General features: G+C 38.6%; 1 protein-coding gene across 8 annotated transcripts in view; it reads left to right on the top strand.

The window, feature by feature from the left end:
• Ltbp1 (latent transforming growth factor beta binding protein 1) overlaps positions 1–26,332 on the top strand; it is a 413,663-nt gene that overhangs the window by 352,731 nt on the left and 34,600 nt on the right. For 5 of the 8 annotated variants that reach the window (XM_047522256.1, XM_047522255.1, XM_047522253.1 and 2 more), the window contains 2 exons: positions 13,757–13,882; positions 17,359–17,502. In XM_047522256.1, the coding sequence (XP_047378212.1) occupies positions 13,757–13,882; positions 17,359–17,502 (270 nt within the window). The remainder of the gene's footprint in view (positions 1–13,756; positions 13,883–17,358; positions 17,503–26,332) is intronic. The other 3 variants (XM_047522254.1, XM_047522258.1, XM_047522260.1) reach the window with 1 other exon arrangement.

The raw sequence follows: 26,332 nt of genomic DNA, 5'->3' as shown, positions 1-26,332 counted from the left end.
ACCCCTGGCACATTTGTCCAGTGGCTTCCCCATGCAACACCCTCAGCTGTACCCCATGTCTGTTCCCTGGCTGTTGCTTTTGAAGCTGCTTAATGACACCAGTGACCTTCAGATATAAAACCTGAGCTTTGTGAGCTCCCTCAATCAGGACAAGTGTTTGGGTCAGATCATTTTTCCCATTGTCTTGGTCATTCACAGAATGAGCTTGTCAGTACAGTGTAAAGTGTAAAACTTGACATGCTCATTTTGGATTTTATTTTAAAGCTGTTAACGGGACATGACTTCTTTCATGAAGACTTTTATTCTTGACCTTAGTTTGCATGAGACAGAATCTTCTGTACATTCATCCTACTTCTAAAGTCTATTATGAATGAGAACTAGGAGTATAATTTGCATAAATTGCATAAACCAATTTTAGGATGCTTGTGAGTGATCAAAAACAATCACAAAGTTAAAAAAAATCATCACTGATTCTATATTTAATCCTTATGTAAAAGAGCATATTACTAACTGTGTTTATTTTCAAGCATATGAAAGTATACACAGGGTGGGAAAGGAACCAGGATTGGGAGCCCCTCTCAGGGGCTCAGTGGGTTGTGGGAGTGGACAGGGAGGTGAGCTCCCTGGGGAGAAGGGCTGATCCAGCTTTTGAAGGTTAAATGTGTCTAACTCTACTTTCTCTGTTTAAATTGTCATAATTCCAAAGTACCACATACTAGAATATTAGGGTTTCAGCCTATTCTGAATCTGTAACAGTACCATGATAATTCTAAAACAGTGATAAAATCATTCCATCATAGTTCTCCATCACCTTCTATAAGACTAAGAAACATTAGAATACCGGACAGAGAATTCAAATGATGTCTTTGCCTTGCAATGGATCATGTAGAAATGTAGGTAAATTTTTAAGAAAAGATCTTCTGAGTTATATATGTTCTCTTATTTTTGGCTTTATCCTTGAAAAAAAAAGTAGCTTAACTTCATTTTGCAGTTAGAGAAAAATGAGTTTTGGAATGGCTTAAAATAAGCAGCTAGGAAGTGGTGATCAGGGTTATTATTCAGAGTTCCCTACTATTTAAATCTAGTATGTGTTCCATAGTACATCTTAACCATGGGAAATAGAGAAACAAAGTGAGCTTTTTTGAAATGGTAAGATTTGCTTTAACCAGAAAATGTAATAGTGTAAACTAGCTTTTTAAAAAATTATTGTTTGAAATGCATATATAAAAGTGCATAAATCATAAGGGTACCACTTGATAAACTTTTACAGACGGAGTCCCTGCGACCCATCCCTCAAGCTGCCTCATGGTTACTACCTACCCTCATTCCCAGTTTTCATGTACCCCTTTAACTACTATTCTGATTTGATCACTGTGGGTTCGTTTTGTCCAGCTTTGAACATTACATAAATGGAATCATGTAACATGTTCTCCTTGACGTCTGACTTTCTTCATTCAGTATTATAATTGTCAGCTTCATCTATCTTGTTTGCTGTGTCAGTTCATTTATTTTCATTGCTATTTGGTAATTCATTTGGTGACTATGCTGTAATTATGCATCTATTCTACTGCTGATGGTCATTCGAGTTGCTTCCAGCCTGGGGCTGTTGTGATTGAAGCTCCTATAGATATTCTTGATTGTGTCTTTTGAGGAATGTAACCACTGATTTCTGTGGATATCACCCAGAAGTGATATTTCTGTGTAATTACTGGGTTCTAGATACAGCCAGGTTTTCAGAGTAGCAGTTCATGTTTTCATCAGCGAGGAGTGAGAGTTCCAGATTCACATTCTTGTCAGTAATTGGTATGCCATTCCTTTTAAAGCTGAGCCATGCTGAGCAAAGTTATCTTCTTATAGTGCCAGATTGCATTTCCTTGATGAAGACTGATGTTTAACCACTTTTTAAACCCTTATTGGGTATTTTTTCAGCTGTGGAATTCTACCTAACAAACCTCATCAAAACAAAGTGCACAAAACAACTCTCTCAATGATAACTTTGAATAAACCCAAGTTCTTAATTTTAATGAAATCCAATGTTTTAATTATTTCATTTTAGATCAGTATTTTGCATGTCCAAAATCTTTGCAAACCCTAAAGTCATTAAGGTACTCTTTTATGTTGTCTTCTGAAAGTTTTTTTGCTTTATATTTTACATTGAGATCTGTAATCCACCTGAAATTGATTTTTGCTTTTGGTATAAAATTGAGTTCATGATTTTCTTTTTTTCCTAGATGAATATCCTGTTGAGTCATCAGTATTTATTGAAAATAGTACCCTTTTGCCACCAGTCTGCAAGTGTGTCATGAACCATGTGGTCAAATATCTATGAGACTATTTCTGGTGACTCTATAGGTTTATTTATCTATTCTTGACCAATACCACATTGTCTTAATTATAATAGCTTAATAATGGATTTCATTATTTGGTGCTATAAATGATAAATTCTTCAGTTTTGTTTTTGAGATTGTCATGACTGTTCTTGACTTTTTGCATTACTACACAGATTTGATAATCAGATTAACAGTTTTCACACACAGAAAAAAAATTATCCTGGGGTTTTGATTTCAATTGCAACGAATCAGTGGATCCATTTACAGCAATTTGGCATTTTACAATACTATCTTTCACTCCATAAGTACAACACTTCCCTCTATTAGAGTTTTTTCCTTTCTCCTGGTGTTTTGTATCAGTTTTTTGTGTAATGTCTGCAAACTTTCTAAAAGACTTATTCCTAAACACTCAGTATTTTTATGTTGTGAATAGTATTTGAATTTTTTATCCTTGCAATTGTTTGTTACTAGTATATAGAGCTAACTGATTTTTTTGCACATTGACCTTGTATCCATGATCTTGTTAAATTCACTTAATAATTCTGTTATCTGCGATTCTTTTGAATTTCCTGCATATACAATCATGTTATACAAATCATGCTAGTTTATTTCTTCTCTTCTGATAATGATACTTTCTACCCTTTCTTGTCTTACAGTACTACCTGCAATGTCTACTACAATGCTTACTAGTGACAGCTAGTTTTCCCATCTCACTTCTGATCTCAGCAGGAAAAAGTGCTCAGTAGTGCTCAATAGCCATATTCCTTATTGAAAGTAAAAAAATACCCTTGCAATGTTAACATAAACCCAACAGTCATGGTATGGTGTCTTCTTATATATCATTAGGGTAAAATTACTAACACTTTGTTTAGAATATTTACATCTGTGTTCACGAGGAATTTTCCTTCCTTCTGATGTTCTTATAATTTGTGGAGTCAAGCTTGTTCTAGTCTCATAAAATGACTTTGGAAGAGTCCCCTCTTTCTGGTTTATGGAAAATGTTGTGTAAGATTGGTGTTACATCTTCCTCAAATTTCTTCAAGAATTCACCAATGAGGTAATGTGTGTCTGGAGTTTTTGTTTGTTGTGGGTATGTGTTGCAACTTACTTTTACTTGCAGTTAATATTTCTTTAATAGATAATATTTAGACTTTTCGTCAGTTTTGGTAAGTTGTTTTTCAAGGAGTTTGTCCATTTTAGGTAAGATGTCAAGTTCATTGGCACAAAGCTGTTTATAATACCTTCTTATCTTCTCTGTAGAATGTGTAGTAATGTTTTTTATTTTATTATTTTAGCAATTTTTATGCCTTCTCTGCTTTGATCTTTACCTAGGAGTATTAACCTTGGCAAAGAAATAGGTTTTATTGATTTCTTTTCTCTATCTTTTTTTACTTCGTTATTTTCTGCTTTTTTATTTATTATTTTTCTATCTACTTTCTTTAGGTTGAATTTGTCTTTATGTCTAAATTCTTAAAATAGATCCTTAAATCATTAGATTTTCCACCATTTTTTCCTAATATGTTTGCTTATGGTTATATAATTCCTTCCAGGAATCCAAGAATGACTTTTTCTGTATCTGGAAGTTTTGATATGTTGTATTTTGCTTTTCATATACAAATTTTTTTTCAAGTTCATCGTCAAGTCCTTTGGCCAATGAATTATTTAGAAATATTTTGCTTGTTTTTCAAACAATGGGGGATTTTTCTAGTTACTTTTTTTGTCATCAACTTCAGCTTTAACACCACTGTGCTCAGAGAACATACCCTAAACAACCTCAATCCTTGAAATTTGTTGTGGCTTGAAACTTAAAGTCGATACCTATTTCAAGTATACAGTACTGTGGTTTTTAGTTTGTTCACAGAGTTGTGCAGTCATTACCACAATCAAGTGTAGAGCACTTTCTTCACCCACACAAGAAACTCCATAATCATTAATAGTCATTCTGCATTTCTCTCCCTAGGGTTAGTCACTTACCACTTTTTATCACTCTCTATCTGCCTATGTGATATATTTGTTGTTGTTTATTTTGTACATTTGTTTCTGTAATCCCCCTGTCTAAATGTAATTACAGATCTTTTGACTAACATCTCTCCATCCCCTTACCAATCCTCTCAGCCTCTGGTATCCACCATTCCACTCTTGACTTCTATGAAATTAACTTTTTCAGTTCCACGTGGGTGAGATCATCTGGTACTTTTCTTTCTGTGCCTGGCTTAATTCACTGAACAAAGTGTTCTCCAGGTTTGTCCATATAATTTATATTTTTAAAGCATATATCATGCAGGTTGCTGTTTAGAAATGGAATTAGAGGGTCAAGAGAAAAGTCAGGCGTCTCTCGGGATATTGTCTTCACAGTTCCTCCCAGACACATTGGTCAAGTAGACTTCAGGAGTGGCCCTCCTGATACCACTAATCAATAGAAAGAAATGAAGGTCTGAAGAAGTGTTTTGGAAATAGAAAATGATATCGATTTAGAACCTAATGTTGGATTGAGTGCCTGGCATGGAGAAAGAATATGGATAACCCATAGGTTCTGCTTTAGCAAGTATATATTTGGTGTCACTATTTGCTGGCCTATTGCAAAGTGAAGCAATTTTGTTTCAAGTTAAGAGTATGACTTGAGGATATTAAATTAAGTTATCTATAAAATATTCATGTGAGTGTGTCAGGTGCCAATCGAATCACCGTAGGGCTAGTGTTAAGTCTGGGCTGGAAGTATAAACTGGGAATCATCAGATGTAGATGATAACTGAAGCCATTTGAATGGATGAGTCCACCAAAATAAATCATAGAATGAAAACGAAAGAGGGTTTAAGACTAAGCCCTGAGAAACCTCAGCATGTGTGTGTCAAGTAATTAAAATTGTCAAGGGGTGGCCCAAAGATTAAGGGGGAACCTAGGAGCATATCAGACACCCAAGGGGAAGAGATGCTTCAGAAAGGAGAGCGGAGCCAACTGCCCCGAATACTACTGAGAATTCTGAGGTGACAACCAAGAAGAATCGTTTGGGTGATCTCATGAAGAGCCATTTCAGTGAAGTTTTATATTTAGGAGCTATCCAAGGGGGATGAGGACTGAAGGAGCAGATACAACATGTGCAGAAGAGTCAAGCACCGTGGCTTTGTAAAGGAGGGGCATGAGAAATATGGATTATGGTGCAAGGAGGCTTTTTGTTACTTTTTAAAACGAGAAACAGCAGGAAAGGTTTGATCCTGATGAAATGATCCAATAGAGAGGGAAAGAAGGAGAAAGTTGAAGATGCAGGGAGAAGGGGGCCAGCTGGAAAGGCAAATAACTCGAGGACACAGCATGGACAGGCTTTGTGGGCATGTGACCAGAGCCCTTATACTGTTATCCGTGGAGACACACTGAAAAGGTTTAAGCAGAGTTATTTAATTGGACTTTTTAATAGGTAAATCTTTCTGTCATTATGGATGATGAATTTGGGGTCCTGATAAGTGACTGAAAGCACCCAGTTGGGAGGCCATTACGGGAATCTGTGTGAGACCTAGTGAGGCCCTAAATTAGGTTGGAGCACAGGGGAGATTAGGGGTATAGCCAAGGGATAAATCAAAGGAGTGCAGTGATTGAATACTTCCCACATTTTTTAGATAAAGTGTAGATTTCTAGGTTGATTTTCAATAGAATGTCTTTAGGAATGAAGAATACTTGTTAGCAACCTAATGGTCGATAAAAATAAGAGGAAAGTTGCTTAGTTTCTTTGGTACTTATAGTTGCTTGCTGAAATCAAATAGAAGACTTGTCTCTACAATTTTTAAAGAATAACTTTAAGTAAATCTCTTTCAAGGTAGTACATCTTAAGACTGGGGGAGAAAATTCTCTCATTGGCGGCCTTGTCTTCTAGAATTTATGCACTAGAAAGTTGGACTTGAAATCATTTGCTACCTCTGTCATTTCTTATTGCTCATCTCAGGTTGCTGGCTTTTAAAACAGACTTGTAACCATCAAGGTCTCCACGTTTTTTTCCTGCACTTCTCTATCGGGCGATGGCCTGGTGGTCAGACCCTGCACAATGACATCTTTTCTACTGTCTTCTGACTGGTCCCTCTTTCTCAGAACTAAGTTATTTTCTGTAACACATAAGAACCATATTCTCCAGACTTCTTGATGTTGCCAGACCTCAGTGGACCTTTTTAAAAAGGTTCCACAATATCCTATTGTATTGTCTGGACTGTCTCCAAATCCAGTTTTTAATTTCCTATTGGCTAAATTTTATTTTAGTTTTTCTTTTAGGCCTTGTGCTCATCTTCTGCTTAATGCTGGCTTCCCTCCTATGCTGTGAGAGAGACCTTAATCTCTTTTGGGCCAGCAGCCATGCCATTTAAAAATTCCTTTGGGCAGCTCTTCAGCTGGTTTTGCATCTCTCAGCCCCATTTCTTGGCTGGGCTGTATTTTCTCCTTCTTGGCCTCTTTTCCTTTCAGCAAGGAGTCTGAGGGCGGCATTTTCCCCAAGCAGGAACCCTACATCCTTTCCAATGTAAGGCCTTTTTTTGTATCTGTTTTCTTAGGAATCTGGCATCAAATATTTAACCAATTGCAGTTGGTCAGGAAGCTCTTGGCTGAAACAGTGGGTCATTTCCTTTTAATAAAGAGACTGAAGAGCACCAGTGCTGGACGTGGTCCTGGTCTTCCCGAGACTGGCACACCATTGCTGCCTGCTGTGCTGTCTTCTCAGGGTCTTTAGAAGGACATTTTCTTTGGGGTCTACCACACCTCTGGTGTTTTTATTTCAAGTACTATGATGCTTCTTGGTTTAAGGACAAAGATGCAGAGAAGAGGAGGTCCTTGACTAAACTTCAAGTCCATAAATGATGAGTCAGTGAGTAGCAGACAGTATGTTCTGACTCCCCTCTTCCTAGTGAACAGACGCCAATATGCTTATTGGGCTCACAGTGTGGTCGGTTCTACCCACCATGTAGGAGGGACCTGTTCCAACAATCATTATGGTAAGAGCTGGTGGACGTGTTAGAGCCTCCAACTTTGATTCAGAAGATTGTTCCTTGATAAGACTCCAATCCTCTGCCAGCTCTACTTCAAACTCTTGATGTGAGTCACTTTCCCTCTTTAGGCCTCAATTTTCTGACTCTGAAAATAAAGAGGCTGAACTGGACAATCCCCAATTTCCTTTTAAGTCAAAATGGACCATGTGATTCATCTAAATATGTTCTAACAACAGGAAGGCCATTTCTACCCAGCTGAACAGTCACTATGGAAATTTTCTTGTGAACAATCCATCACTGAAAAAACTGTCCCATCCCCACCACCCAGCTCCAGAGAGTATCCTGGCAACAGAAGGGAGGCTCATGAGTGAGCTCTTCCCCAATAAGAAGGTATGATCTGTCAAAACTGGGAAGAAGGAAATCAGCAAAGCATAGATGTTGAGAAACTGAAAATAAAATACTAATGAACGTGCCTTAAAAAAGTTACCACTTTGCTAACAAAATGGACACAAATATATCTTGCTCATGATCCTCATAGATTTTTTTTCCAAACCTATTTTAGGAAATATTGTACAGTTGGTGGAATCATTGATGTTTGTTAGGAAGTCCATTGTCAGGGTCTTTGAGCAGCAGTTTTAGTTTCTTGGCCAGTAAACAAGGTTTCCTGGACTCAGCCCCTTACAAGATCATGCTCTTTTTTATACTTTTTTCTAATTTCATAGTTCACCTTACCAAGTGTTCAATCTTAATGTTACTCAAGATTTAGGGGTGCATGGTTGGAGTTCTGTTCTAATATGTTGGATACTTGATAATAATCAGTCTGTTTTGAAAAGTGTGTTGTTATTCAGAAAGCGATTTAAGTAAAAAACATATGGAGCAGCAAAATCGATCTATGAAACAGGTCAGCACTTGAGATCCTCAAAAGTATGAACCTTTGAGTCATTGACAGCATTGTTACTGTTTTCCCTGTAGTCCAGTTATACATAATGGTGGAATTTATTGTTACATATTCGTACATGCATTCAATATAATATAATTTAGCCAAAAGCCCTCCTCCCCCTCACTCCTATCTACTGGTCCCTTTCCTCTATTCCACTGATCTCCCTTTGATTTTCATGTGATTATACCCCACCTTTCCTTTTTCCTCTCTAATTTCCACTTTAAAGAGAAAATATACAACCCTTGACCTTCTGAGTTTGGCATATTTCTCTTAGTGTAATAGTCTCAAATTCCATCCATTTTCCTGCAAATGACTTAATTACATTTTTCCTTATGGCTGAATAAAACTCCATCATGTAGATATAACACATTTTCTTTATCCATTCGCCTGGAACCTAAGCTGGTGCCATAGTTTGGCTATTGTGAATTGTGCTGCTGTAAACATTGTTATGCATGTATCACTGTAGTATGATACTGACTTTAATTCTTAGGATAAATACCAAGGAGTGGTATAGCTGGATCATATGGTGGTTCCGTGCCTAGTATTTTCAGGAACCACCATACTGATTTCCATAGTTGGTGTATTAATTTATAGTCTCTCCACTAGCATAAAAGTGTTCCTTTTCCTGGCATCCTTTCCTGCATCTGTTATTGTCTGTATTCTTGATAGTTGTCATTCTGACTAGTGTGAGAGGATTTGCATTTCCCTAATTACTAATCAAGTTGAACATATTTTCATATATTTGTTGGCCATTTGTATTTCATTTTTTGAGCTGCATCTGTTTTATTCATTTGCCCATTTATTAATTGGATTATTTGGGGTTTTGGTGTTGTGTTTTGAATTCTTTATGTACATAGCCTAGATAATAATCCTCTGTCAGCAGAGTAGACATTGCTACTTTTAAAATGAACTACTGGTAATTCCAGTTACCTGAAACTGTGTTCTACATCTACAAATTTAGGTAATTTGTAATTGGGGATTCACATCAGTAGTCCACTGTCCTTGCTTAGCGTATTCTTTCTTGACTTCATTTCCATTGAGTTTTGAATATTTGCATCTATGCTTTCCAGTGACATATAAAAAATAAACACTTGCATGAGAAATCTGAAATTCCTATGATAGTATACCTAATTTGTCTTCATTGACAACTGAAAGAATTGCTAGAAATCACTTTAACAGGTCACTAATCTGTTGGATAGTATTACTATGATAATCTCATTCATGACTGTTGCAGATACCTAGCAAAATTGCTCTAGTAGTCTTAACACTAAGCAAAAGGAAAACATGACATTGAATGATCCAAAATTTAGTTTCATGTTCCACGTTCAGCTTCAGCAGGACAGCTTTCATTTGTTCAGACTAACAGTGGAAAAATGTTTCAGAGAACTCATATCATCAAAGAAAATTCTAATGAAATAATGTATTTTTTTTTTATAGGTCATCAGAGAAGTGAAAAAAAGTGTTGTCCTCTTCTTAAGCTATTACCTCACCTCATTGTTGAAAATATGAAACTTCAGAGAGTTACGTTATATCATTTTTATAAAATATTAGTTGTTGAAGAGCTAGAATCCAGCAAGCATGTGGCGTTATTTTTTCCTATTCACTCAAATCCAAAGTATTGCTCATCTAAACTTTCTCGTATAATCACTGTTATAGTAAGTCTGAGTCTGCAAGATGCCCAGTAATTCATAACCAGCTTGGGACTTGTTCATCTTCAGGTCAATTACTCACTTCCTGTGCTAGTGATCAGTAATAAGAAATCTTCATCTGCTGCAATTGTGTAGAATTATTATAAAGAAAGCAAGATATTTTACTTTAAAAAAAATCTGGACCAAAAAGCTAGCTGGTTTCTAGTGGCTGCTTTTCTTCTCTCCTCCCAGAAATAGATTGCTGGTGAGGGTTAGTCAAAGGCTTCCCATCTCAAAAAAAAAAAAAAAAAAAAAAAAAAAGTAGCCCCAATAAACATAGCAATAGCACAAAATGCTCTGGGAGCAGAGAGGAGGGACTCTGAAATCTGCCCATGGAGTAGCTAAGGAAAGTACCATGGAAGAGATGTCTCTTGGGCTGACTGTATGTTTCTGAGCAAAGCCAGGGCTGAGCAGGGAACGGAGACTGCACCAAGTCAGTAAGAAATCAGAGATGCTAGGTTTCCAAAGAACTCTAGCACCCTGCTAGGGCTGGTGTGCCCCTTGGGGAGGAGGTTGTCTGCACACTGTGACCAGACACACGCACAGGAGTCAGATGACAAAGGAGGCTTGATGCTTTCCTAAGGAGGTCGGTGGGGTGGTCTCTAGCCAAGTGGAGATCCTGAACATTCTGAGCAAGGGGATGGCACAGACAGGTTCATGTTTTGGAAAGAGCACATTTGGCTGCAATTAGGTGGAGAATGGATCAAAGGGAGAGGTGAGACTAGAGATAGAAAGCCAATGAGGAGTACACAGACAATTGGCAAAGATGAGGGCAGGATAGGAAGGGATGAGGAGGTGGAGGGAGGGAAAGATGACATCAAGAATTCTGATTGGGTGACTGGTTGAATTCACTAATGAGAAGAACACAGGGGGAAGTGGAGGCAAGATGAGGAAGGGAGCCGTAGTAAGTTCATTTATCATGGACAGGTTCATAGGTCTTAGATAAAGGATTCTAAAGAACAGGGGTCAAGGCTTGGGAGAGACTGGAGCATCATCAATATGTAAGTACTAACTGAAGTTTTCAGCCTTAAATCCTATGGTTCAAAGAATGACATAATCCCTTTGGCAAATGCCCATTTCAGGAAGTCTAAAATTAGCCGTGACCTATGCTAAGTGGTTGGGCTACAGTTTCTCCTCACCACCATAATCAGTAAACAAGTTGTAAACCCAGTCTTGGGCTGCATTCAAAGTCATCCAGATCAGATTCATTGAGTATCTTCTTTGTGTTAGATGCTGTGAGAGAGAGTCATGTGTTTAGATGCTTAAAATGATTTCATTGAGTTGTCAGTTTACTTTAGGGAGGTGAGTTAGGGCAACAAGGGAAGAATTGGGAGGGGGAGCAATTTCTCACGAAGGGCAGAAAATGAATTTTAGAAAGACAAGAGTGAACTCAGCTTCGGGCTTGATAAAGTTTGACATGACAGGAGAAGATCAAACAGAAATAATTAAGACTAAGAAATATACTTGGGAGAGGATCCTGGCTGAGGATAAAGATTCGGGATTCATCCCAAGGATTGTGGTCACTGAAGTTGAGAGAGCCTGGGAAGGGTAGAGGGGGGAGCTCTGAGCTTGCGGCAGATCCCAGGGGCCTGAGCTTGGCAGACATCCTCCTCAGGCTGTGAAAGGGAAGTGGCAAGCCAAAGTGACTAAAAATTAATATTAATATTAATATTCTGTTATTGAACGTGGGGAAGAAAGTGTTCAAGAACTGGGTGTTCACCAGACTTAGAGGTCAAGGGTGAGGGACTGGAAAATAATCATTGGGTTTAATGAGTCTGTCATGGGTACCTTTTCTCAGAGGAGTTTCAGTGGGATAGAGAGAGATGGAGTGAGATTGTAGGTCATTGAGGAGGGAGAGGGAGGAAGAGGAGCAGTAAGGGTAATAGTAGTTGACATGTATTGGATGTCTTCTACATTGTATGCATCTAAGCACTTTGTACCTCTTTTGTTTAATCCTCACAGTAATTGTAAGAGTACACCAATATTATTAATATTATGCATCTTGTGACTAATATTTCTGTATTACAGAGAAGTTACATAGTTAGCCCTTCATAACCAATAATTCTTTATCTGTGGATCAAAAATATTTGAAAAAAAATTGCATCTACGCTGAACATGTACAGATTTTTAAAAATTGTCATCATTTCCTAAAGAATAGATTATAACAACTTTATATAGAATTTATACTAAATTGGGTATGCTAAGTAATCTAGGGTTGATTGATCATGTGTAGACATGATCAAGGTTGTCTACATGGGAGAGGCTGGGGTGTAACCCAGGGTAGAACACTTGCCTAGCATATTCAAGGTCCTGATTGCAAAAGTGCATGGCAGGTTGGGCATAGATTTTGTACAAATACTGTACCATTTTATGTAAGAGAATTGCAAGTCCTTGGATCTTGGAACCAATCCCCTCACATAGATACACAGGAATTACTGCATTGGGAAATAAAGTGATGAGTGTGGTTGGTTGTTTTGAGACATTTTGCATTGATGGAGCAGAAAAGCACAGTGGATAAAAAGATGATCAAGTGAACAATTTTCAAGTCAACAGTTTTGAAGACAAGGGAACGTCCCAAAGTTGAACAGTTGAAGGTAGTGGAGAAGAGCACACAGGTGAACTAGGGACCAAAGACCAGCCAAGATGGGAGAAAGGCAGAAAGAACAGTTTTCTTCAAATTGAGAAAATTTAAGAAAACTTTGATGTAGTTACTCATATTTTGCAATTCAAAAATGTGATAATGTGAATTTATGTTGGTAACATCAGTGTTGGAAATTAGGAAGTCAGGCAGCTTCTGAAAAATCATTAGCCTATCTTCATTTTCTTCTAGAAAATTTCTTCAACTTAACTTTAAACACTTTTTAAAAGAGAGAAGCTTGATTTTAAGAACATTAAATTCTGTCACGTGAAATTTAACGTGTCATTTCCTTGATCATTTGTTACCAGGTGATTTCGTTATTTAAACATAAAAGTAAAATCTTCTTCACATATATTTGCATTTTCTCAACTGTTTCTCTAGAAACCTGTATTTTGGGGACTAAATGTGGAGACGTGGCAATGTGTACGATGTGATTACAGACAAAGACAAAGGGAAGGAAAGAAGTAGGAAGAAAATTAGTAACTCTAAGGATCAAGAAGAGTCCCATCTAAACATTGACTGTAACTTTATAATTGAGATTTCCCTTTTATGAGAGCATTTTTTATTAACGGAAAAAAAAGGCACAGGGTCACTGTCTGTCATCAAGTTGATAGAGAACAAAATGAGCTCATAAGCCAGCCGGTCACTTCAACAGCACTGATATTTAGGATCTCAAGTGACTGTAACTTGGGCATAGGAAATCTTTTCTCATGAGTAACTGTGACTGGCTAGTTATTCTGCTGAATTCACCAGATCCTCTCTTGACTTCATGGGAATGCGGTGTAGACATGGTCAAGGCTGTCTACAGGGTTGAGTAACTATTGCTTCTTGCTACCCACCACTCTGTACACAGAACAGTTTTGACCTTTTCCCCTGTAGGCTATAAATTCCCTTGGAAATTAAGAGTTGAAAACATTTGGGAAATACTGACCACGACACTTGCAGCAGTCATTTCAATTTGAAAACATTTCCTGAGGAAAAGCAAATGTTTTCTCATAGACCCCAACATTTTGCCTATTAAACCATTTTCATCGTCAAAACATTTTATTAATATGTAAAATGTTTTCAGAGTTCTTTCTGTGTAAACATGATCATTTCATACTAATCAGGTGTGTGGAGTGCCTCTGTTTATCCATTAATATCTGGTGTTTGTCAGCCTGTGTTTGTTTTGTGCCTGATGTTAAATGTCTTTCTTACAGATATTGATGAATGTGTAAACAACACTGTTTGTGACAGTCACGGGTTTTGTGACAATACAGCTGGCTCCTTCCGCTGCCTCTGTTATCAGGGCTTTCAAGCCCCACAGGATGGGCAAGGGTGTGTGGGTGAGTTTTTAGAATTTTTTTCCCAACATGTTTCATGTGTCCTATTCAAAAAGAAATCAAAGTTATCAACAAGAAGAAATTTTAAACAGCAAACTTGGGCAGAATTTGCTTTTATCATATAATTTGAGATTGTGCAAATAATGTGTCCTATGGCTTCTGAAATGGTTAGGAGCATTGATAATTACAGAAGGACAACTTTAAATTGAAATATGTTTTTAAAGGACATGTGTTTAAACCCTTAACTGAACATGCAGCACTCTGTAGTCCCCGTGGCCCAGAAAACAGTCTGCAGCATGGTATAAAGTTGTCCATCTTGGAAATCCAGCTCCTCAGGCAGTGCATTTAAGGAAGAGAGTTGGAAAGAGCTTCGGTTTCCAGGAATGACACCAGTAAACTGATGCTCTAGATTGTGCAACTCTATTCTTCATTCTGTTCTGGGATTGATGGTGCTGGAAAGAATCTTGAATGTCATGAGATGTCCCTAGAATATCATCCAACACATGCTCCTAGAGAAGAGATTTTGTGTTTCATTTTCTGATCAACTGATTTCTGCAAGTCAATGTCATTATGAAACATGCTTGCAATTAGAGCAATTTCATGAGAAAGAGAAGAAAGGTAATAAAATCTGAAACTTCATGGATTAACAAATCTTCTTTATTCTTCTTAATAGAGAAAAATAGCTCTGTTTACTACAGGGCAGATGGCACTTGAGGTGAAGTCAATAACTTGTGGATTTGAAAATTTGCAAGGAAAACATAAGTCATTTGCCATCCAGATAATATAGGAAAACAAAATCTTCTCAGAGGTTTGATGATACCACTTGAATAGAAACTACCTCTCTGGGATTAATTATGAAATTTAGTTAATTCCCAATCACATTAGTTAATTCCCAACTGCATTAAAAAGTAGTCATGTATTTTTGAGCATAAACACCAGCTAATCAAGGACACATGTAATTATTCAAGAATTAGCCACAGGAAGACATGGCTAATAATACAGCCAAGACTATTCTAATCTCTGGTACCAACTCCTGCTTCACCAAAACTCCTCTTCCCACCAAAACCCAAGTGATAAAAACTACCAGACATTTGCTTATATTGTGACTAAATGGTTTATGGTTTGACTGAAGTTAGGTGTCATCTCCCAGACACTGTCCCTGCTCCTTCCCTTGCTCTCGAGCTGAGCTTTGACCCTCTTCCTGCTTCCAGAACACCTGCAGCAAATTCTGTCACAGCACTTGCCACTTTCTGGGAATCATTTAGTCCTGTATCTGCTGCCTGCCGCCCTCTTCTCCAAGTCCACAACCTCCGTGTGATTGGGAGCTTTCTGTCTCCCTCCCCTGGACTGGGTACCATGGTTGACCTACTCGGTAAATTTTGTTTAACTATTAACTGTTGAAATGTAGGGGCGTTGACTCCATATGATCCCTGAACCCCTGCTTAATATTCATTTTCAATCAGCCAGATGAGCATATCAACCCTTGTTGACATTTTAGTATGGCACACAAGACAGTCTTAGAGGGGGATTTTTGTTGTCATTTTGGTGAACTCAACAAATGCCATTTTGTCTTTTTTTTTTTTTTTTCTGTCCTATTAACTGAGAACTGGGGATGCAGCTCAGTGGTAGAGTACTTGCCTACCATGTATGAGGCCCTGAGTTCAATCCCCAGCAGCCCCCCAACAAACCTAGCCATCCATATCTATCTATATCCATAGACACACACACACACACACACACACACACACACACACACACCGAGCACCTATTATATGCTCTTCACCACACTGGATGTTGTGCAGCATTGCAGAGATGAGACAGGCGTGAGACCAGTCTTTGGCTGTGCTATTCCCTCTGCTTGGACCCTGCACACCCACCCCACTCATTATCACCTACTCATCCTTCAGATCTGGGCTCCAGTGTTGCTTCTCCAAACCACTCTTGCATGAAAGAACCACTGTTCCATAGTTCACAGAACTCTGTACTTTTCAATCCTGCTGCTAATGAAGCCTGTGAGATTTTCTTACTGATTTCCCTGAGGGCAGGAGTTGGGCCTGCCTGACTCAACATTGCTCTCCCACATGTGGGTCGTGAGGGCCTGGCCCATAAAAGTAACTGGGAAGTATTTCTTGATTAAATGAACATGTCTGGTGGGAGAGATCTCAATAGCCATGTAAATAATAAGAGTTGGAAAGTAGAAAGTTTCATATGACATTTACCTAAAATTGATAAATGTGAACTGGCAAATTCCTTAAGTCAACTCTTCTGGTCTAAATAATAACTGTCTATATTGATTAAATATTCCAATTTTGCTTTATACTTTGTTATAATATCTTTTTTGTAAATGAAATACAGCCAATGGGTTTATATTTGTTTACAAACAAAGTGAAATGGGAAGCTGAGGTTAATCATCTAAATAAGTCAAAACCCATAAACCTTTTGTACAATAAACTGGATGTAGCAGGAGAAATAAGATTTTTTTTTCCCCGAATGGTTTGGAAAATTGCTCACATTTTTAACACTGTATAAACCGTCTCAGAGTGTGCTCATGAATCTGATGTTTATACTTGTTTAATACATAAGACCCTTGAGCATTTCAGATATCAAGTGAGGTACTTTGCTGAACAAGACAGTCATTAATAAAACTTTTTGGAGAAGCAAAGGTAAAATGTACTATGAGGTGATTAGCTTTTCTTTAGGGTGTAATGAACATGTTTAATAAATCATGCTCATCAATGATGATATGCAAATAACCTTTCTTTAGGGTATATTGTACAACCTTTAAGAAATCATGCTAATCAATAAGATGACTTGATTATATTTTAATTACATGTATTTAATCACAGAAGAAAAACATTTAGCAAAATAGAAATTACACTGTAGACATCAACAGAATTTGAAAAGGTATAGTGAAGTCAGTGATTAGTTATTAGATCAATTTGGTTCAAATGGATGATTAATGCACCCTGATAAATATTTATAGCTCTTACAACCCAAATTCTAATGTTAATTTATGGACCTTTGGGCTGCTAGAAAACTATTTTCAGACATTTAAGTAGGCTTTTAATGTTTTTAAATGAATTTAAAATTTCTATGACTGCTGAAGTACCTGTGCTTCTGATTTTTTCTGAATTTAAAAACTGAGAGTAGAGCGTAGGACCATTTATGACTTTGATATGTTGGAAAGGCAGGGAAGACAAAACTAGGTGACCAACGGGCACATGCTGTTGTGTCCAGGGTGTCCCTTAAACTTGAATTGGAATTTAAACCATTATTGTGCATGTTCCCAGTCCTTTCATACAGACAGCTGCATGAACCCTGCCTGCAGGAGCCCATTCCCTAAGAGCGGACGGGGTGTGCTAGCTCCCTGGAGAGCACCTTGTTTCTAGAAGGCACTACTGGCCTAGGCACCGCTGGCAGAATGAAGAGCTGTCAGGACTGATGCACGTGTCTCACTCGCTCTTTGCTCCCTTTCCCAGATGTGAACGAATGTGAGCTGCTCAGTGGCGTGTGTGGTGAAGCCTTCTGTGAAAACGTGGAGGGGTCCTTCCTGTGTGTGTGTGCTGACGAGAACCAGGAATACAGCCCCATGACTGGGCAGTGCCGCCCCCGGGCATCTGCAGGTAAGTCCCAGGGGCACCGTGCAAGGCATAGAGGGCTCTGCTCAGAACCTGGACCTAAAGGGCTTGGGCCAAACACTCCAGGAGTGAGGGGAGGAATAGCGACATGTCCTGGTGCAGTTCTGGTACTGGAAGCTTCTGTGTCCATCCCATCCCTGGAAATGGGATTTGGGTAATGACTGGGCTAGATGTCTTCTAACAAGATTTCCAACTCCAGACTCATGAGTAAAGGATCCAAAACAATGAGAACATTTGCTGGGGACTGCCTGAGACTCAGAGAGCTATCATCTCAGGTTTATTATGGCATTGTCTCATTAAGTTGCATAATCCCCTTTTCTTGGTCCTTGGAGAAATGTATCTTGACACTTCTCTAAATGAAAATCAATGTACAGGCCTCTAAGGATCCACAAAGACTTCCACTTGGAATTCTGAAGGTGTTTCTCCAGCATTTGGCCTAAAGAGTTGCCATGTTTGCATTCATTTAAAATTTGATTTAGACTTCGTCATCACCATACAAATTGAAGTGGAGAGCTGACAGCTTTCCAGATAAATTAATCAACTTGCAGATCATAGATCACCCTTTTAGTTTGTGCCATGTAGTTATAATTTGGTTGTATTTTAAGAAAAGCAAAAGACCAAATGGTCCTTTGAGAGCCAAATAAAATGAAACTTATACCATTTTAATTTATTCCTAAATATCCGTCAATTTTACCCATGCTTGTATAATAGCTTTTACTGTTCCTCTATAGGGGACATTTATCCTATGTAAAATAACTATTTTCACAAGTCAGGGGGGAATAAAAAATAAAAATGTTCATCCATACATTTTATTACTGAATTATTAAGTGTAAACCGGCAAGGGGATACAGAATTAAATGAGCAGACAATTCAAACACATTGTCCGTGGAGGGGAAGAGGAAGATTATTACTGAGTAAGGTTGCTGTTCATTCAAGTGGCCACCACTGTGGTACACATGCTTTGAAGAAAAGACTTTTAATCTTAGATGTACCAGTAGTAACAAAAGATGAAAATCTGGTTGGCCTAAGTAACTACCTTTTTCTTATTTGTCCTTGGTTCCATACAGTAGCGCTTCACCCACAGTATTATTTTGAATGAATAAATTAATGTATCATAATATCATATAGTCACTAAGTGACCTATAGGAAGATAGGTAGTCATGATAAATGCATATGATACATTGTGAAGTGAAAAAAGCAAGCTATTCCAGTGATCATATTCTGCAGAGGGAAGGAGGGTGAGAATACAGAAAAAGATAATTGTAGGTCTTCATGGAACTTTCAGTTTTTTCCTTTATTTTTCAAACTTTCTGTAAGACTTTAGGTGGGAAACCCAGTGTTCTGGTCCATCATCTTTTTCTAACTGTAAATTTGAGCATCTCAACATCTATGAGATTTGGTTTCTTGTCTTTAGAATGGACAAGTTTATTTACTTCACGGAGTTTTATACATCTTACTTATTTTACCCATAGTTATTTTTTAAATTAATTTCTTGTAGACGTACACAATGGTGAGATTCACTGTGGTGTATTCATATATGTAACCCAGAAAGTTATGTCAGATCATTCCACTGTCTTTCCTTATTCCATCCCTCCTCTCTTCCCTTCATTCCCCTTTGTCTACTCCACTGATATTTCTTCTTTTTTTTAATCCCTGCTCCCTTTATTGTGGATTAGCTTCCACATTCAACCTTTTGGCTTTTGGGGACTGGCTTATTTCTCTTAGTCTCCAGATCTGACCATTTACCAGCAAATAGCACAAATTCATTCTTGTTTATGACCAATACTCCATTGTTTACACATTTTTAATGAAATCACATGTGGAAAGTCACTTGTTAATGACCATATACAAAACAAAGTCTCACACTAAGCCAGCCACATCCCAGACACACAAGGGCTGTTTCTCATTCTTTCATGGTCTCTTCTGAAGTAGTTGAGCTTTTGACTACAATTATTTTTGATCCAGGTCATATAGCTTCCTTAAGGTACATATCTTGAATCCTGAAGTTTGCTCATTTCTGTTTTTCAGAGATTAATAATGCCTTAATAGGATCGTGAGGCAATCTGAACCATTTTTACTGAACTGGACGAGCTGACTGTAAACTGTGCTGTTACTTATTTAAAGTTTATGGCAGCTCTTCTCATAAGTCTTGCTCCTCATCTCTACTTTTTAAGTTCCTAACACCTGTTCTGCCTTTTTTCTCTCTTAGTCTGGTTGCTCTTTAATTTACTATGTCTCTTTCTGGAATGTTCTTTCAGTCAGAATTCACTAAGTGCCCTCCTTCTGCTTTCTCAAAAACATAATTTTGAATACCTTACTTTAGAATGCTGGTTTGACAGTAAATACATAGTTTTTCCTTCCTCTTAATTTATCTAATCATTTCTGGATTTTTGCACATTTTTACCATAGTTCTCTGACTTCGGCTAGATACCATACATAGCCAGTTTTTTATTGGTTCATGTATGTATGATACACAATCAAAAACTGGTTGAGCTTACTAAGCTGTATAGTTCTTGGCAATTTTGACTTCTACCATATCTCAGTTTGTATAGTTTTGGGTGAAGATCAATTATGTGGAGTCTTAAGACTATCTTACTACCATCTTTATTTTAAGCAATTTCCTATTAAAACGGCCTTGAAAGTCAGAATCGGGTCCTCATTCCCTGGGTATTGAAGATTGAACACCAAAGAAATACTGAGGCAAGATCAAAAAGTTTTTTGATAAAGGGTAGAATGAACGGAGAGAGAGGGAGACTCCTTTGGAGAGGAGGGTGTCCAGAGCTGTTGCCGGAGGGAGTGTGGATGTCCTGCCCCTTTTATAGATTTTAGATTTCCTTTCTTCTCATGTTCCCTCCTCCTGTTATCTTGCCTATGTGACCAAAAGGGAAGAAAGAGAGCTGATCAGGGGGTGATTGCTTGTGTTAGAAAACATGATCCTTCCCCTCCCCCGCAGGTTATCAGCAACCAGGGGAAGGGAGTGCTATCTACCCATTTCCTTTTCTTTCATAATTGCTCTGGTCTGTTAGTATCTGGAGAGACGGAGTTTAGCCCTGAACTGCAACAAGAACCTTCTAAGTCACTTCATTGAGTCAATACTTGATCAGTTATTTGAAAAGGGTGATTAAATCTAGAAATTATATAAAGATAATATATCTTTTAATATTTAATTTCTAGCATAAGAATGTACATTTATTCACAAGTCTTTGAAGATAGACCAAGGTCTATTTTGAGCAGAGGCCACTATTGGAGTCTGGAATAAACTCCATCTCTTATGCATCTTCTGTACTGCCTACTTTAAAGAAGCGAGAATTTAAAGACCTTTACAAAGCGAATGAGGACAAATCCCTCTAGAGCTTTAGTTTTCAAATGTTTTATGGTTGTTTCATCCACCCCTAACTTGGTCACATTCTTTTTACTAAATCTTTATCTAGTCTTTCTAAAGCACTTGCTCAAGAAACAAATCTTATATTCACATTCATATTTCACTGCTTTACATACTGCTTAATTAGGTAAATATAGTAATCAATACACTGGTACCAAATGTTTGCGAATAAACATAACTGAGTCTTGATTGGCATATTCCTCAAACTGCAGAAGCAGAAGTATGTGGGCCTCTAAGGATAGCCAACTGGTGGTGAGCATTGCAGTGTGTGCCTAAAGGGACATCATTTAACCCCCCAATATGGGTTTATGGAAATTAGCTTAAAGTGTTTGTACCATACCTCAGTCAAAGAATCTTCTGTTACATAACATTTTGTACCAAAGTTTTTATTTAGGATTCCAATTAATTTTATTATAGATATACTAACAGCTCAGATCTCAACCTTCTTGAAATGTAATTAGGAAATAAAAATTTGCAGTGTAGCCAGCAATAGTTTTATTCAACTATACAGTTTCCCCAGGATAATCCACATTCCCATAATGAGCAGGAAAAAAAAAATCTGATGTCTTATGGTACTGAGGACAGAACTGGGGTTAAGGGATGGGATGCCAAGAAGGCAGATTTCAAATTAGTATCCAAAAGAACTTTCCAGTAACTAAGCAGAGTTAGTCAGCACACAACTGTCTCATACAGGGTATTTCCCCTGGAGGTATCGGAAAACAGGTGTGGGTACCCACTGGCAGAAGCGTACCTACTTCCAGCACCAGTTTGTCCCCAGTAGTCTTTAAGGTAGTTTTGAACTCCTAATACCCTAGGATTTTTATTTCTAAACGACTTCTTGGCTCCCATGAAATATTTTTTAGGTCTAGTCTAACGTTTTTCACTGCTTGGGCCTTTGGCCATTAATTTACATTGCTGTTCATTGCCTAAAATAATCTGAAACAGAAATAACTAAAAAATGTCCATACCAGGCCATTCATCACATTTAAGAGGATATGGATATGAAATATAGTCTGATGCCTTTATTTCCTTAGTGCCTGTGATAATTGCTCAATAAAAACTTTATGTCTTTGGGCACTCTGAAGGAAGCAGTAAATATTTAGTCTTGGCAACTACAGCCTTCAAACCTTACCCACAAAATGCTGTTCTCTTCCTTGATTGGTGAATAGAGGATATTCTGTGGTAGGAATAGAGTCTTACTCTTAAAACAGAAGGTATAATGAAAAGAACACAATGAAAAAGATGTATATTATAATCAATATATGTGTTCACCACTTTAAGAAAAACAAATAAAATGAGAAATTATAAAGCATTATAAACTGGGGTGGTTATTTGTATTAAAAAGTAATTTTCGCTTTACACATCAGTTTATTATAGGGTTTCTTTAAATGCCACTTTTCTCAAATTTACTTGCGAGTTTTTTCTTATATCACAAGCTTGATCCTGGCTTCTACATTTAGAATCTACCTTAGTGGTTTTCCAGCCCAACTTCTTTATTTATAGGTAAAGAGACTCTGGCCCAGACTGAAGCTTTAAATGTTATTCTTAGGGTCATACAGCTAATGCATGACAGAATTGGTACAGGAATCCAACTTGGGGAATTTCCCACTTCATTATTTTACTTCTCAGGTCTAAGTACCCCAAGACACCAAATTCTTCTCAAATTTGACTTCCTTTTCATTTTTCCCCATTATTAAAATAATACACATTCATCATAGAACTTGGCAAATGCAAAAATATATCAAAATGAAAATCCCTTGTAATATCATCATCCAGAGATGATCTCAGTCACCATGTTGACCTTCTGACTCTTTGACATGACACCCACGCACCCCCATCACAATAGGACCCTCTGCCATTTACTCCTCATCACATTGACAAAAGACCCTCTGACTCCTCTTCTACATGATGCTTCCCCTTAGGTCTTCAATGAGCTTTATATACCAAAACCATCACCTTATTGGAGACTTCAGTTGGACAGTGGTTTCTCCCATCTCCCTCTTCTTTTCCCTGTGATTGATTTCAGGACATTACTCTTCCTCTTCCCTTGTACCTTGCACTGGTCTTTTCCTGTCTCTTCTCAGGCTGTTCTCTTGCACATCCCTTACATAATGATGTCCCAGGGACTTGCATGCTCAACCCTCCTGTTTGCTCCGTGTTCTTCTCCTGGGACATTTTACCTGCTTCTGAGTCAACTACTACTCTTGTGGTGTTGCCTGCTCAAGTAAGAATCTTCTGCCCCACCTGTTTGTTGAGTGCTACATTCCAATTTCCAGCAGTCTTTAGACATTTCTCCTGGGTGTCTTGTAAGCATCTCTGGCTGCCGATTACCCAAACGCAAATTAATTACCATTACTTCTCCTATGTTTGCTTAATAATTGACATCAGTACTGGAAATCTCCAAGTGATACTTTCGTTTTTGTCCCCATCTAGCCAAGCAGTCCATTCATGACATTGTACATCCGGTCAATCCCATCCTTAGAGTGTCCTCTGTAGCCCTCCCGAGTCCTGTTACTCTTGCCTGAACCAGTCCTTCAGCATCACTTCCCTGGACCACTGCGATGGTCTCCTGACTTCTCTTCCTGCCTGTCTCATCAATTCCTCCTCCACATATTGCCAGAGCTTGTGTTTGTAAAACAGATCTGGTTTCAAATCCTTCTTCAATCTATATCAGCTTCTTACCACTGTCTACAGCATGAAGTCCAGTTCTACTAGCAGGTAACAAAGCCCTTTATAATGTAATGAACCTTTTTTGTACCAGAGATTGAACCCAAGGGCCCTTAACCACTGAGCCACATGCCCAGTCCTGTTTTTAAAAAAAAAAATATTTTTAATTGTGAGACAGAATCTCACTTGGTTACTCACAGACTCACTAAGTAGCTGAGACTGGCTTTGAACCTGCAATGCTCCTACCTCAGCCTCCCTAGCCGCTGGGATTATAGGCATGTGCCACTGCACCCAGCTCTCCTAACTACTTTTGAGCCCAAGCCTCCGCCCACTGTTACCCAAAGAGTCATGCTTTCCCAAGACTGTGCCTTTGGCCCTGCGGACACTTCTGCCTGCTATACCTTCCCTTGTAAACTTGATATCTTGAAATCTTACTCAAGTCTTTTCCCCAAATTGTTGAACTTTTCCCAGTTGACCCCAGGTGGAATCACTAGATTCCTATCGTCTTTCGCGACACTTTCTTCATCGTGGCCGACAGTCTCTGTGTTGCATTCCTGGTGACCCGGCTCACTGCCCAGCACCATGCCTAACACATGGGAGACCCTCAGTGACCCCCAAATAAAATTGCCTCTCTGCACTGGAGCCCTTGTCCCTTGAATACCCCTCCATCCTTCCTCAGCTAGTTCTAGAGAACATGGCTAGTTTTTCATTTTATGAAAAATTAACAGGGTGCACCTAAGAGATGAAGTGTCTGTTCACATTTCCATGTAGGAAATAGTTTTTCTGCTTGCTTTAGTTTAATTACAAGAAGAACCAAAGAAGAAAAAGAGTATTCCCCTGCCATCAGCAGACACACTGTGCAACCCGTCCTCACAGTCCCACGATGAAACTCAAACAGTAGAGGTATACTTTGGCTTTTGTGTACATACATATATTTTTTAAGACAGGAAGCCACATATAACATCAGTCAGGAGTCAGGTATAATGTGTATTTAGTTAACCTATAAAATAAACTAATATTGAAACTGTTTTTAGAAAAAATAATTTGATTGGAAAAAAGACCTCTGGTAGGAAAAAAAATGGAAGATGGTGAAACCACAGTATTTAGAACACAAACATTGTAAAATGCCATGAAACGCTGGAGGTCTTATTGTGTATTTGTAGTGGATCATATGCACCATAAATGTAGGTAGGATGGAAGAAAATATGCTCATTTTATTTTATTTTAAAAAAGCAATGAGGGTCAAGTTGTTCCCACATTCGATGATGATGGAAGAACTTACCAATTACAAAACTGCTTTCATTTTCATAAAATTTCCTGCTTGTTATATAGAGAACCTAAAATAATATCTGAGCTTTGAGTAAAACCTCGTCACTATTTTAATGAGCTGACTGGCTCCTGGGTGCGTGCGCCCACACTGTGGATGAGACGTGTGTGTGGGTCTTAGCATGTCCTGCCTGTTAGGCCTGAAGAGCAACGGCTTGTGCATTTCCTTTGAGACGTTCCAGTCTGCGTCTGTCACTCCACATGCAGTTACCCTTACAGGCCTCCTGGTGACGTCCCTGTGGCCGCAGGCGCGGCCGGTGTTGCCGTGAAGTCTGTTGGTCCAGCTCCACGCATGCGTCCTGTTCTTGCTCATCCCTGCTCTCTTCTCCATTTTTCTTCCTCTGTACTTCATTTTGCTTTCAAGAGTTCCATCACTCACCTATTTTACCCATTTTTCTTCTCCCAACTCTTCCAGTCTAGGAATATCAGATCCCAGCCATCTCTTTTCACCTTGTCCTCAGCCTCTGCCTGTCCTAGGCTCACTTCTCTTCTAAGGCCTTCACCAGGAAAAAAAAATAATAATAATAATAAAATAAAACCAAACTGCTTACCACTGCCTACAGCATGAAGTCCAAATCCACAAGCAGGGCAGCAAGGCCCTCCAAGTTGTGACCGACCACTTTAGTGTTCGTCACCTCCCCATTCTCTTCAAGTGCCTTCACCAGAAAAAAAAAAAAAAATCAAAAAACAACAAACAAACCAAAAAAACTCCATGTATTCTAACAAGTATTTATTTTGTACTGTTCAGGTGCAAGATCCCAAGGCAGCCCCCTCTTTGCACAGAAAGCAGCCCTGCCTTCTGTCCCCGTCCTGAATCAGAAACACCTGCAGCTGCCACACCCCATGCCACTTGTTCCGGCTTCCTCAGTTCTTGCTCTCATATTCCCTGGAATTATTGACCAGCCTCCTCATTGGTGGCCCCGTGTCCTAGTTTACGACTCCCTCTATGGACCACCTCTGTCCTCACCTTGCTCTGCCACAGAAACTTAAGTTCAGTTGTACTCTTTGCTTCTCCTCATTCCTCTGGCACCTTGCTTGTTGATTTTTTTTTTCCTTTTCTTAATTTATCTTCCAACACTTGGCTCAGATGTCACCTCTGCCAGGCAGCCCTCCCTGACAGCCCGGGTACCCCAGTCCACCACACTGTATCTTAGTTGTATACGTCCAGGAGTGGACTCTCCAGCCAGCCCGTGGCCCGACTCTGTACCCACTTTACCTCTTTAAGAACAGGAACTGTGTGGGGATAGCTTCTTCAAAAGTGTGTTAATTCCTGTGCTCTGCTTTTTTAAACTTAGTTTTTGATCACCTTTCTTTCATCTTCTTTTTTATTGGCATCCTTTCATATCCAACCCATTTCTATTGTCAGTACTTTCTGGAACTTACTGAGGGCTTTCTCCTCAATCCTGCTTCAAATAATAGATAGCACATGTCTCCCCCTTG

The sequence above is a fragment of the Sciurus carolinensis genome, chromosome 13 (genome assembly GCF_902686445.1).
Source record: "Sciurus carolinensis chromosome 13, mSciCar1.2, whole genome shotgun sequence".
NCBI classification, from domain to species: domain Eukaryota; kingdom Metazoa; phylum Chordata; class Mammalia; order Rodentia; family Sciuridae; genus Sciurus; species Sciurus carolinensis.
The sequence above is the reverse complement of the archived record's forward strand: the minus strand, read 5'-3'. Positions and strand labels throughout refer to the sequence as shown.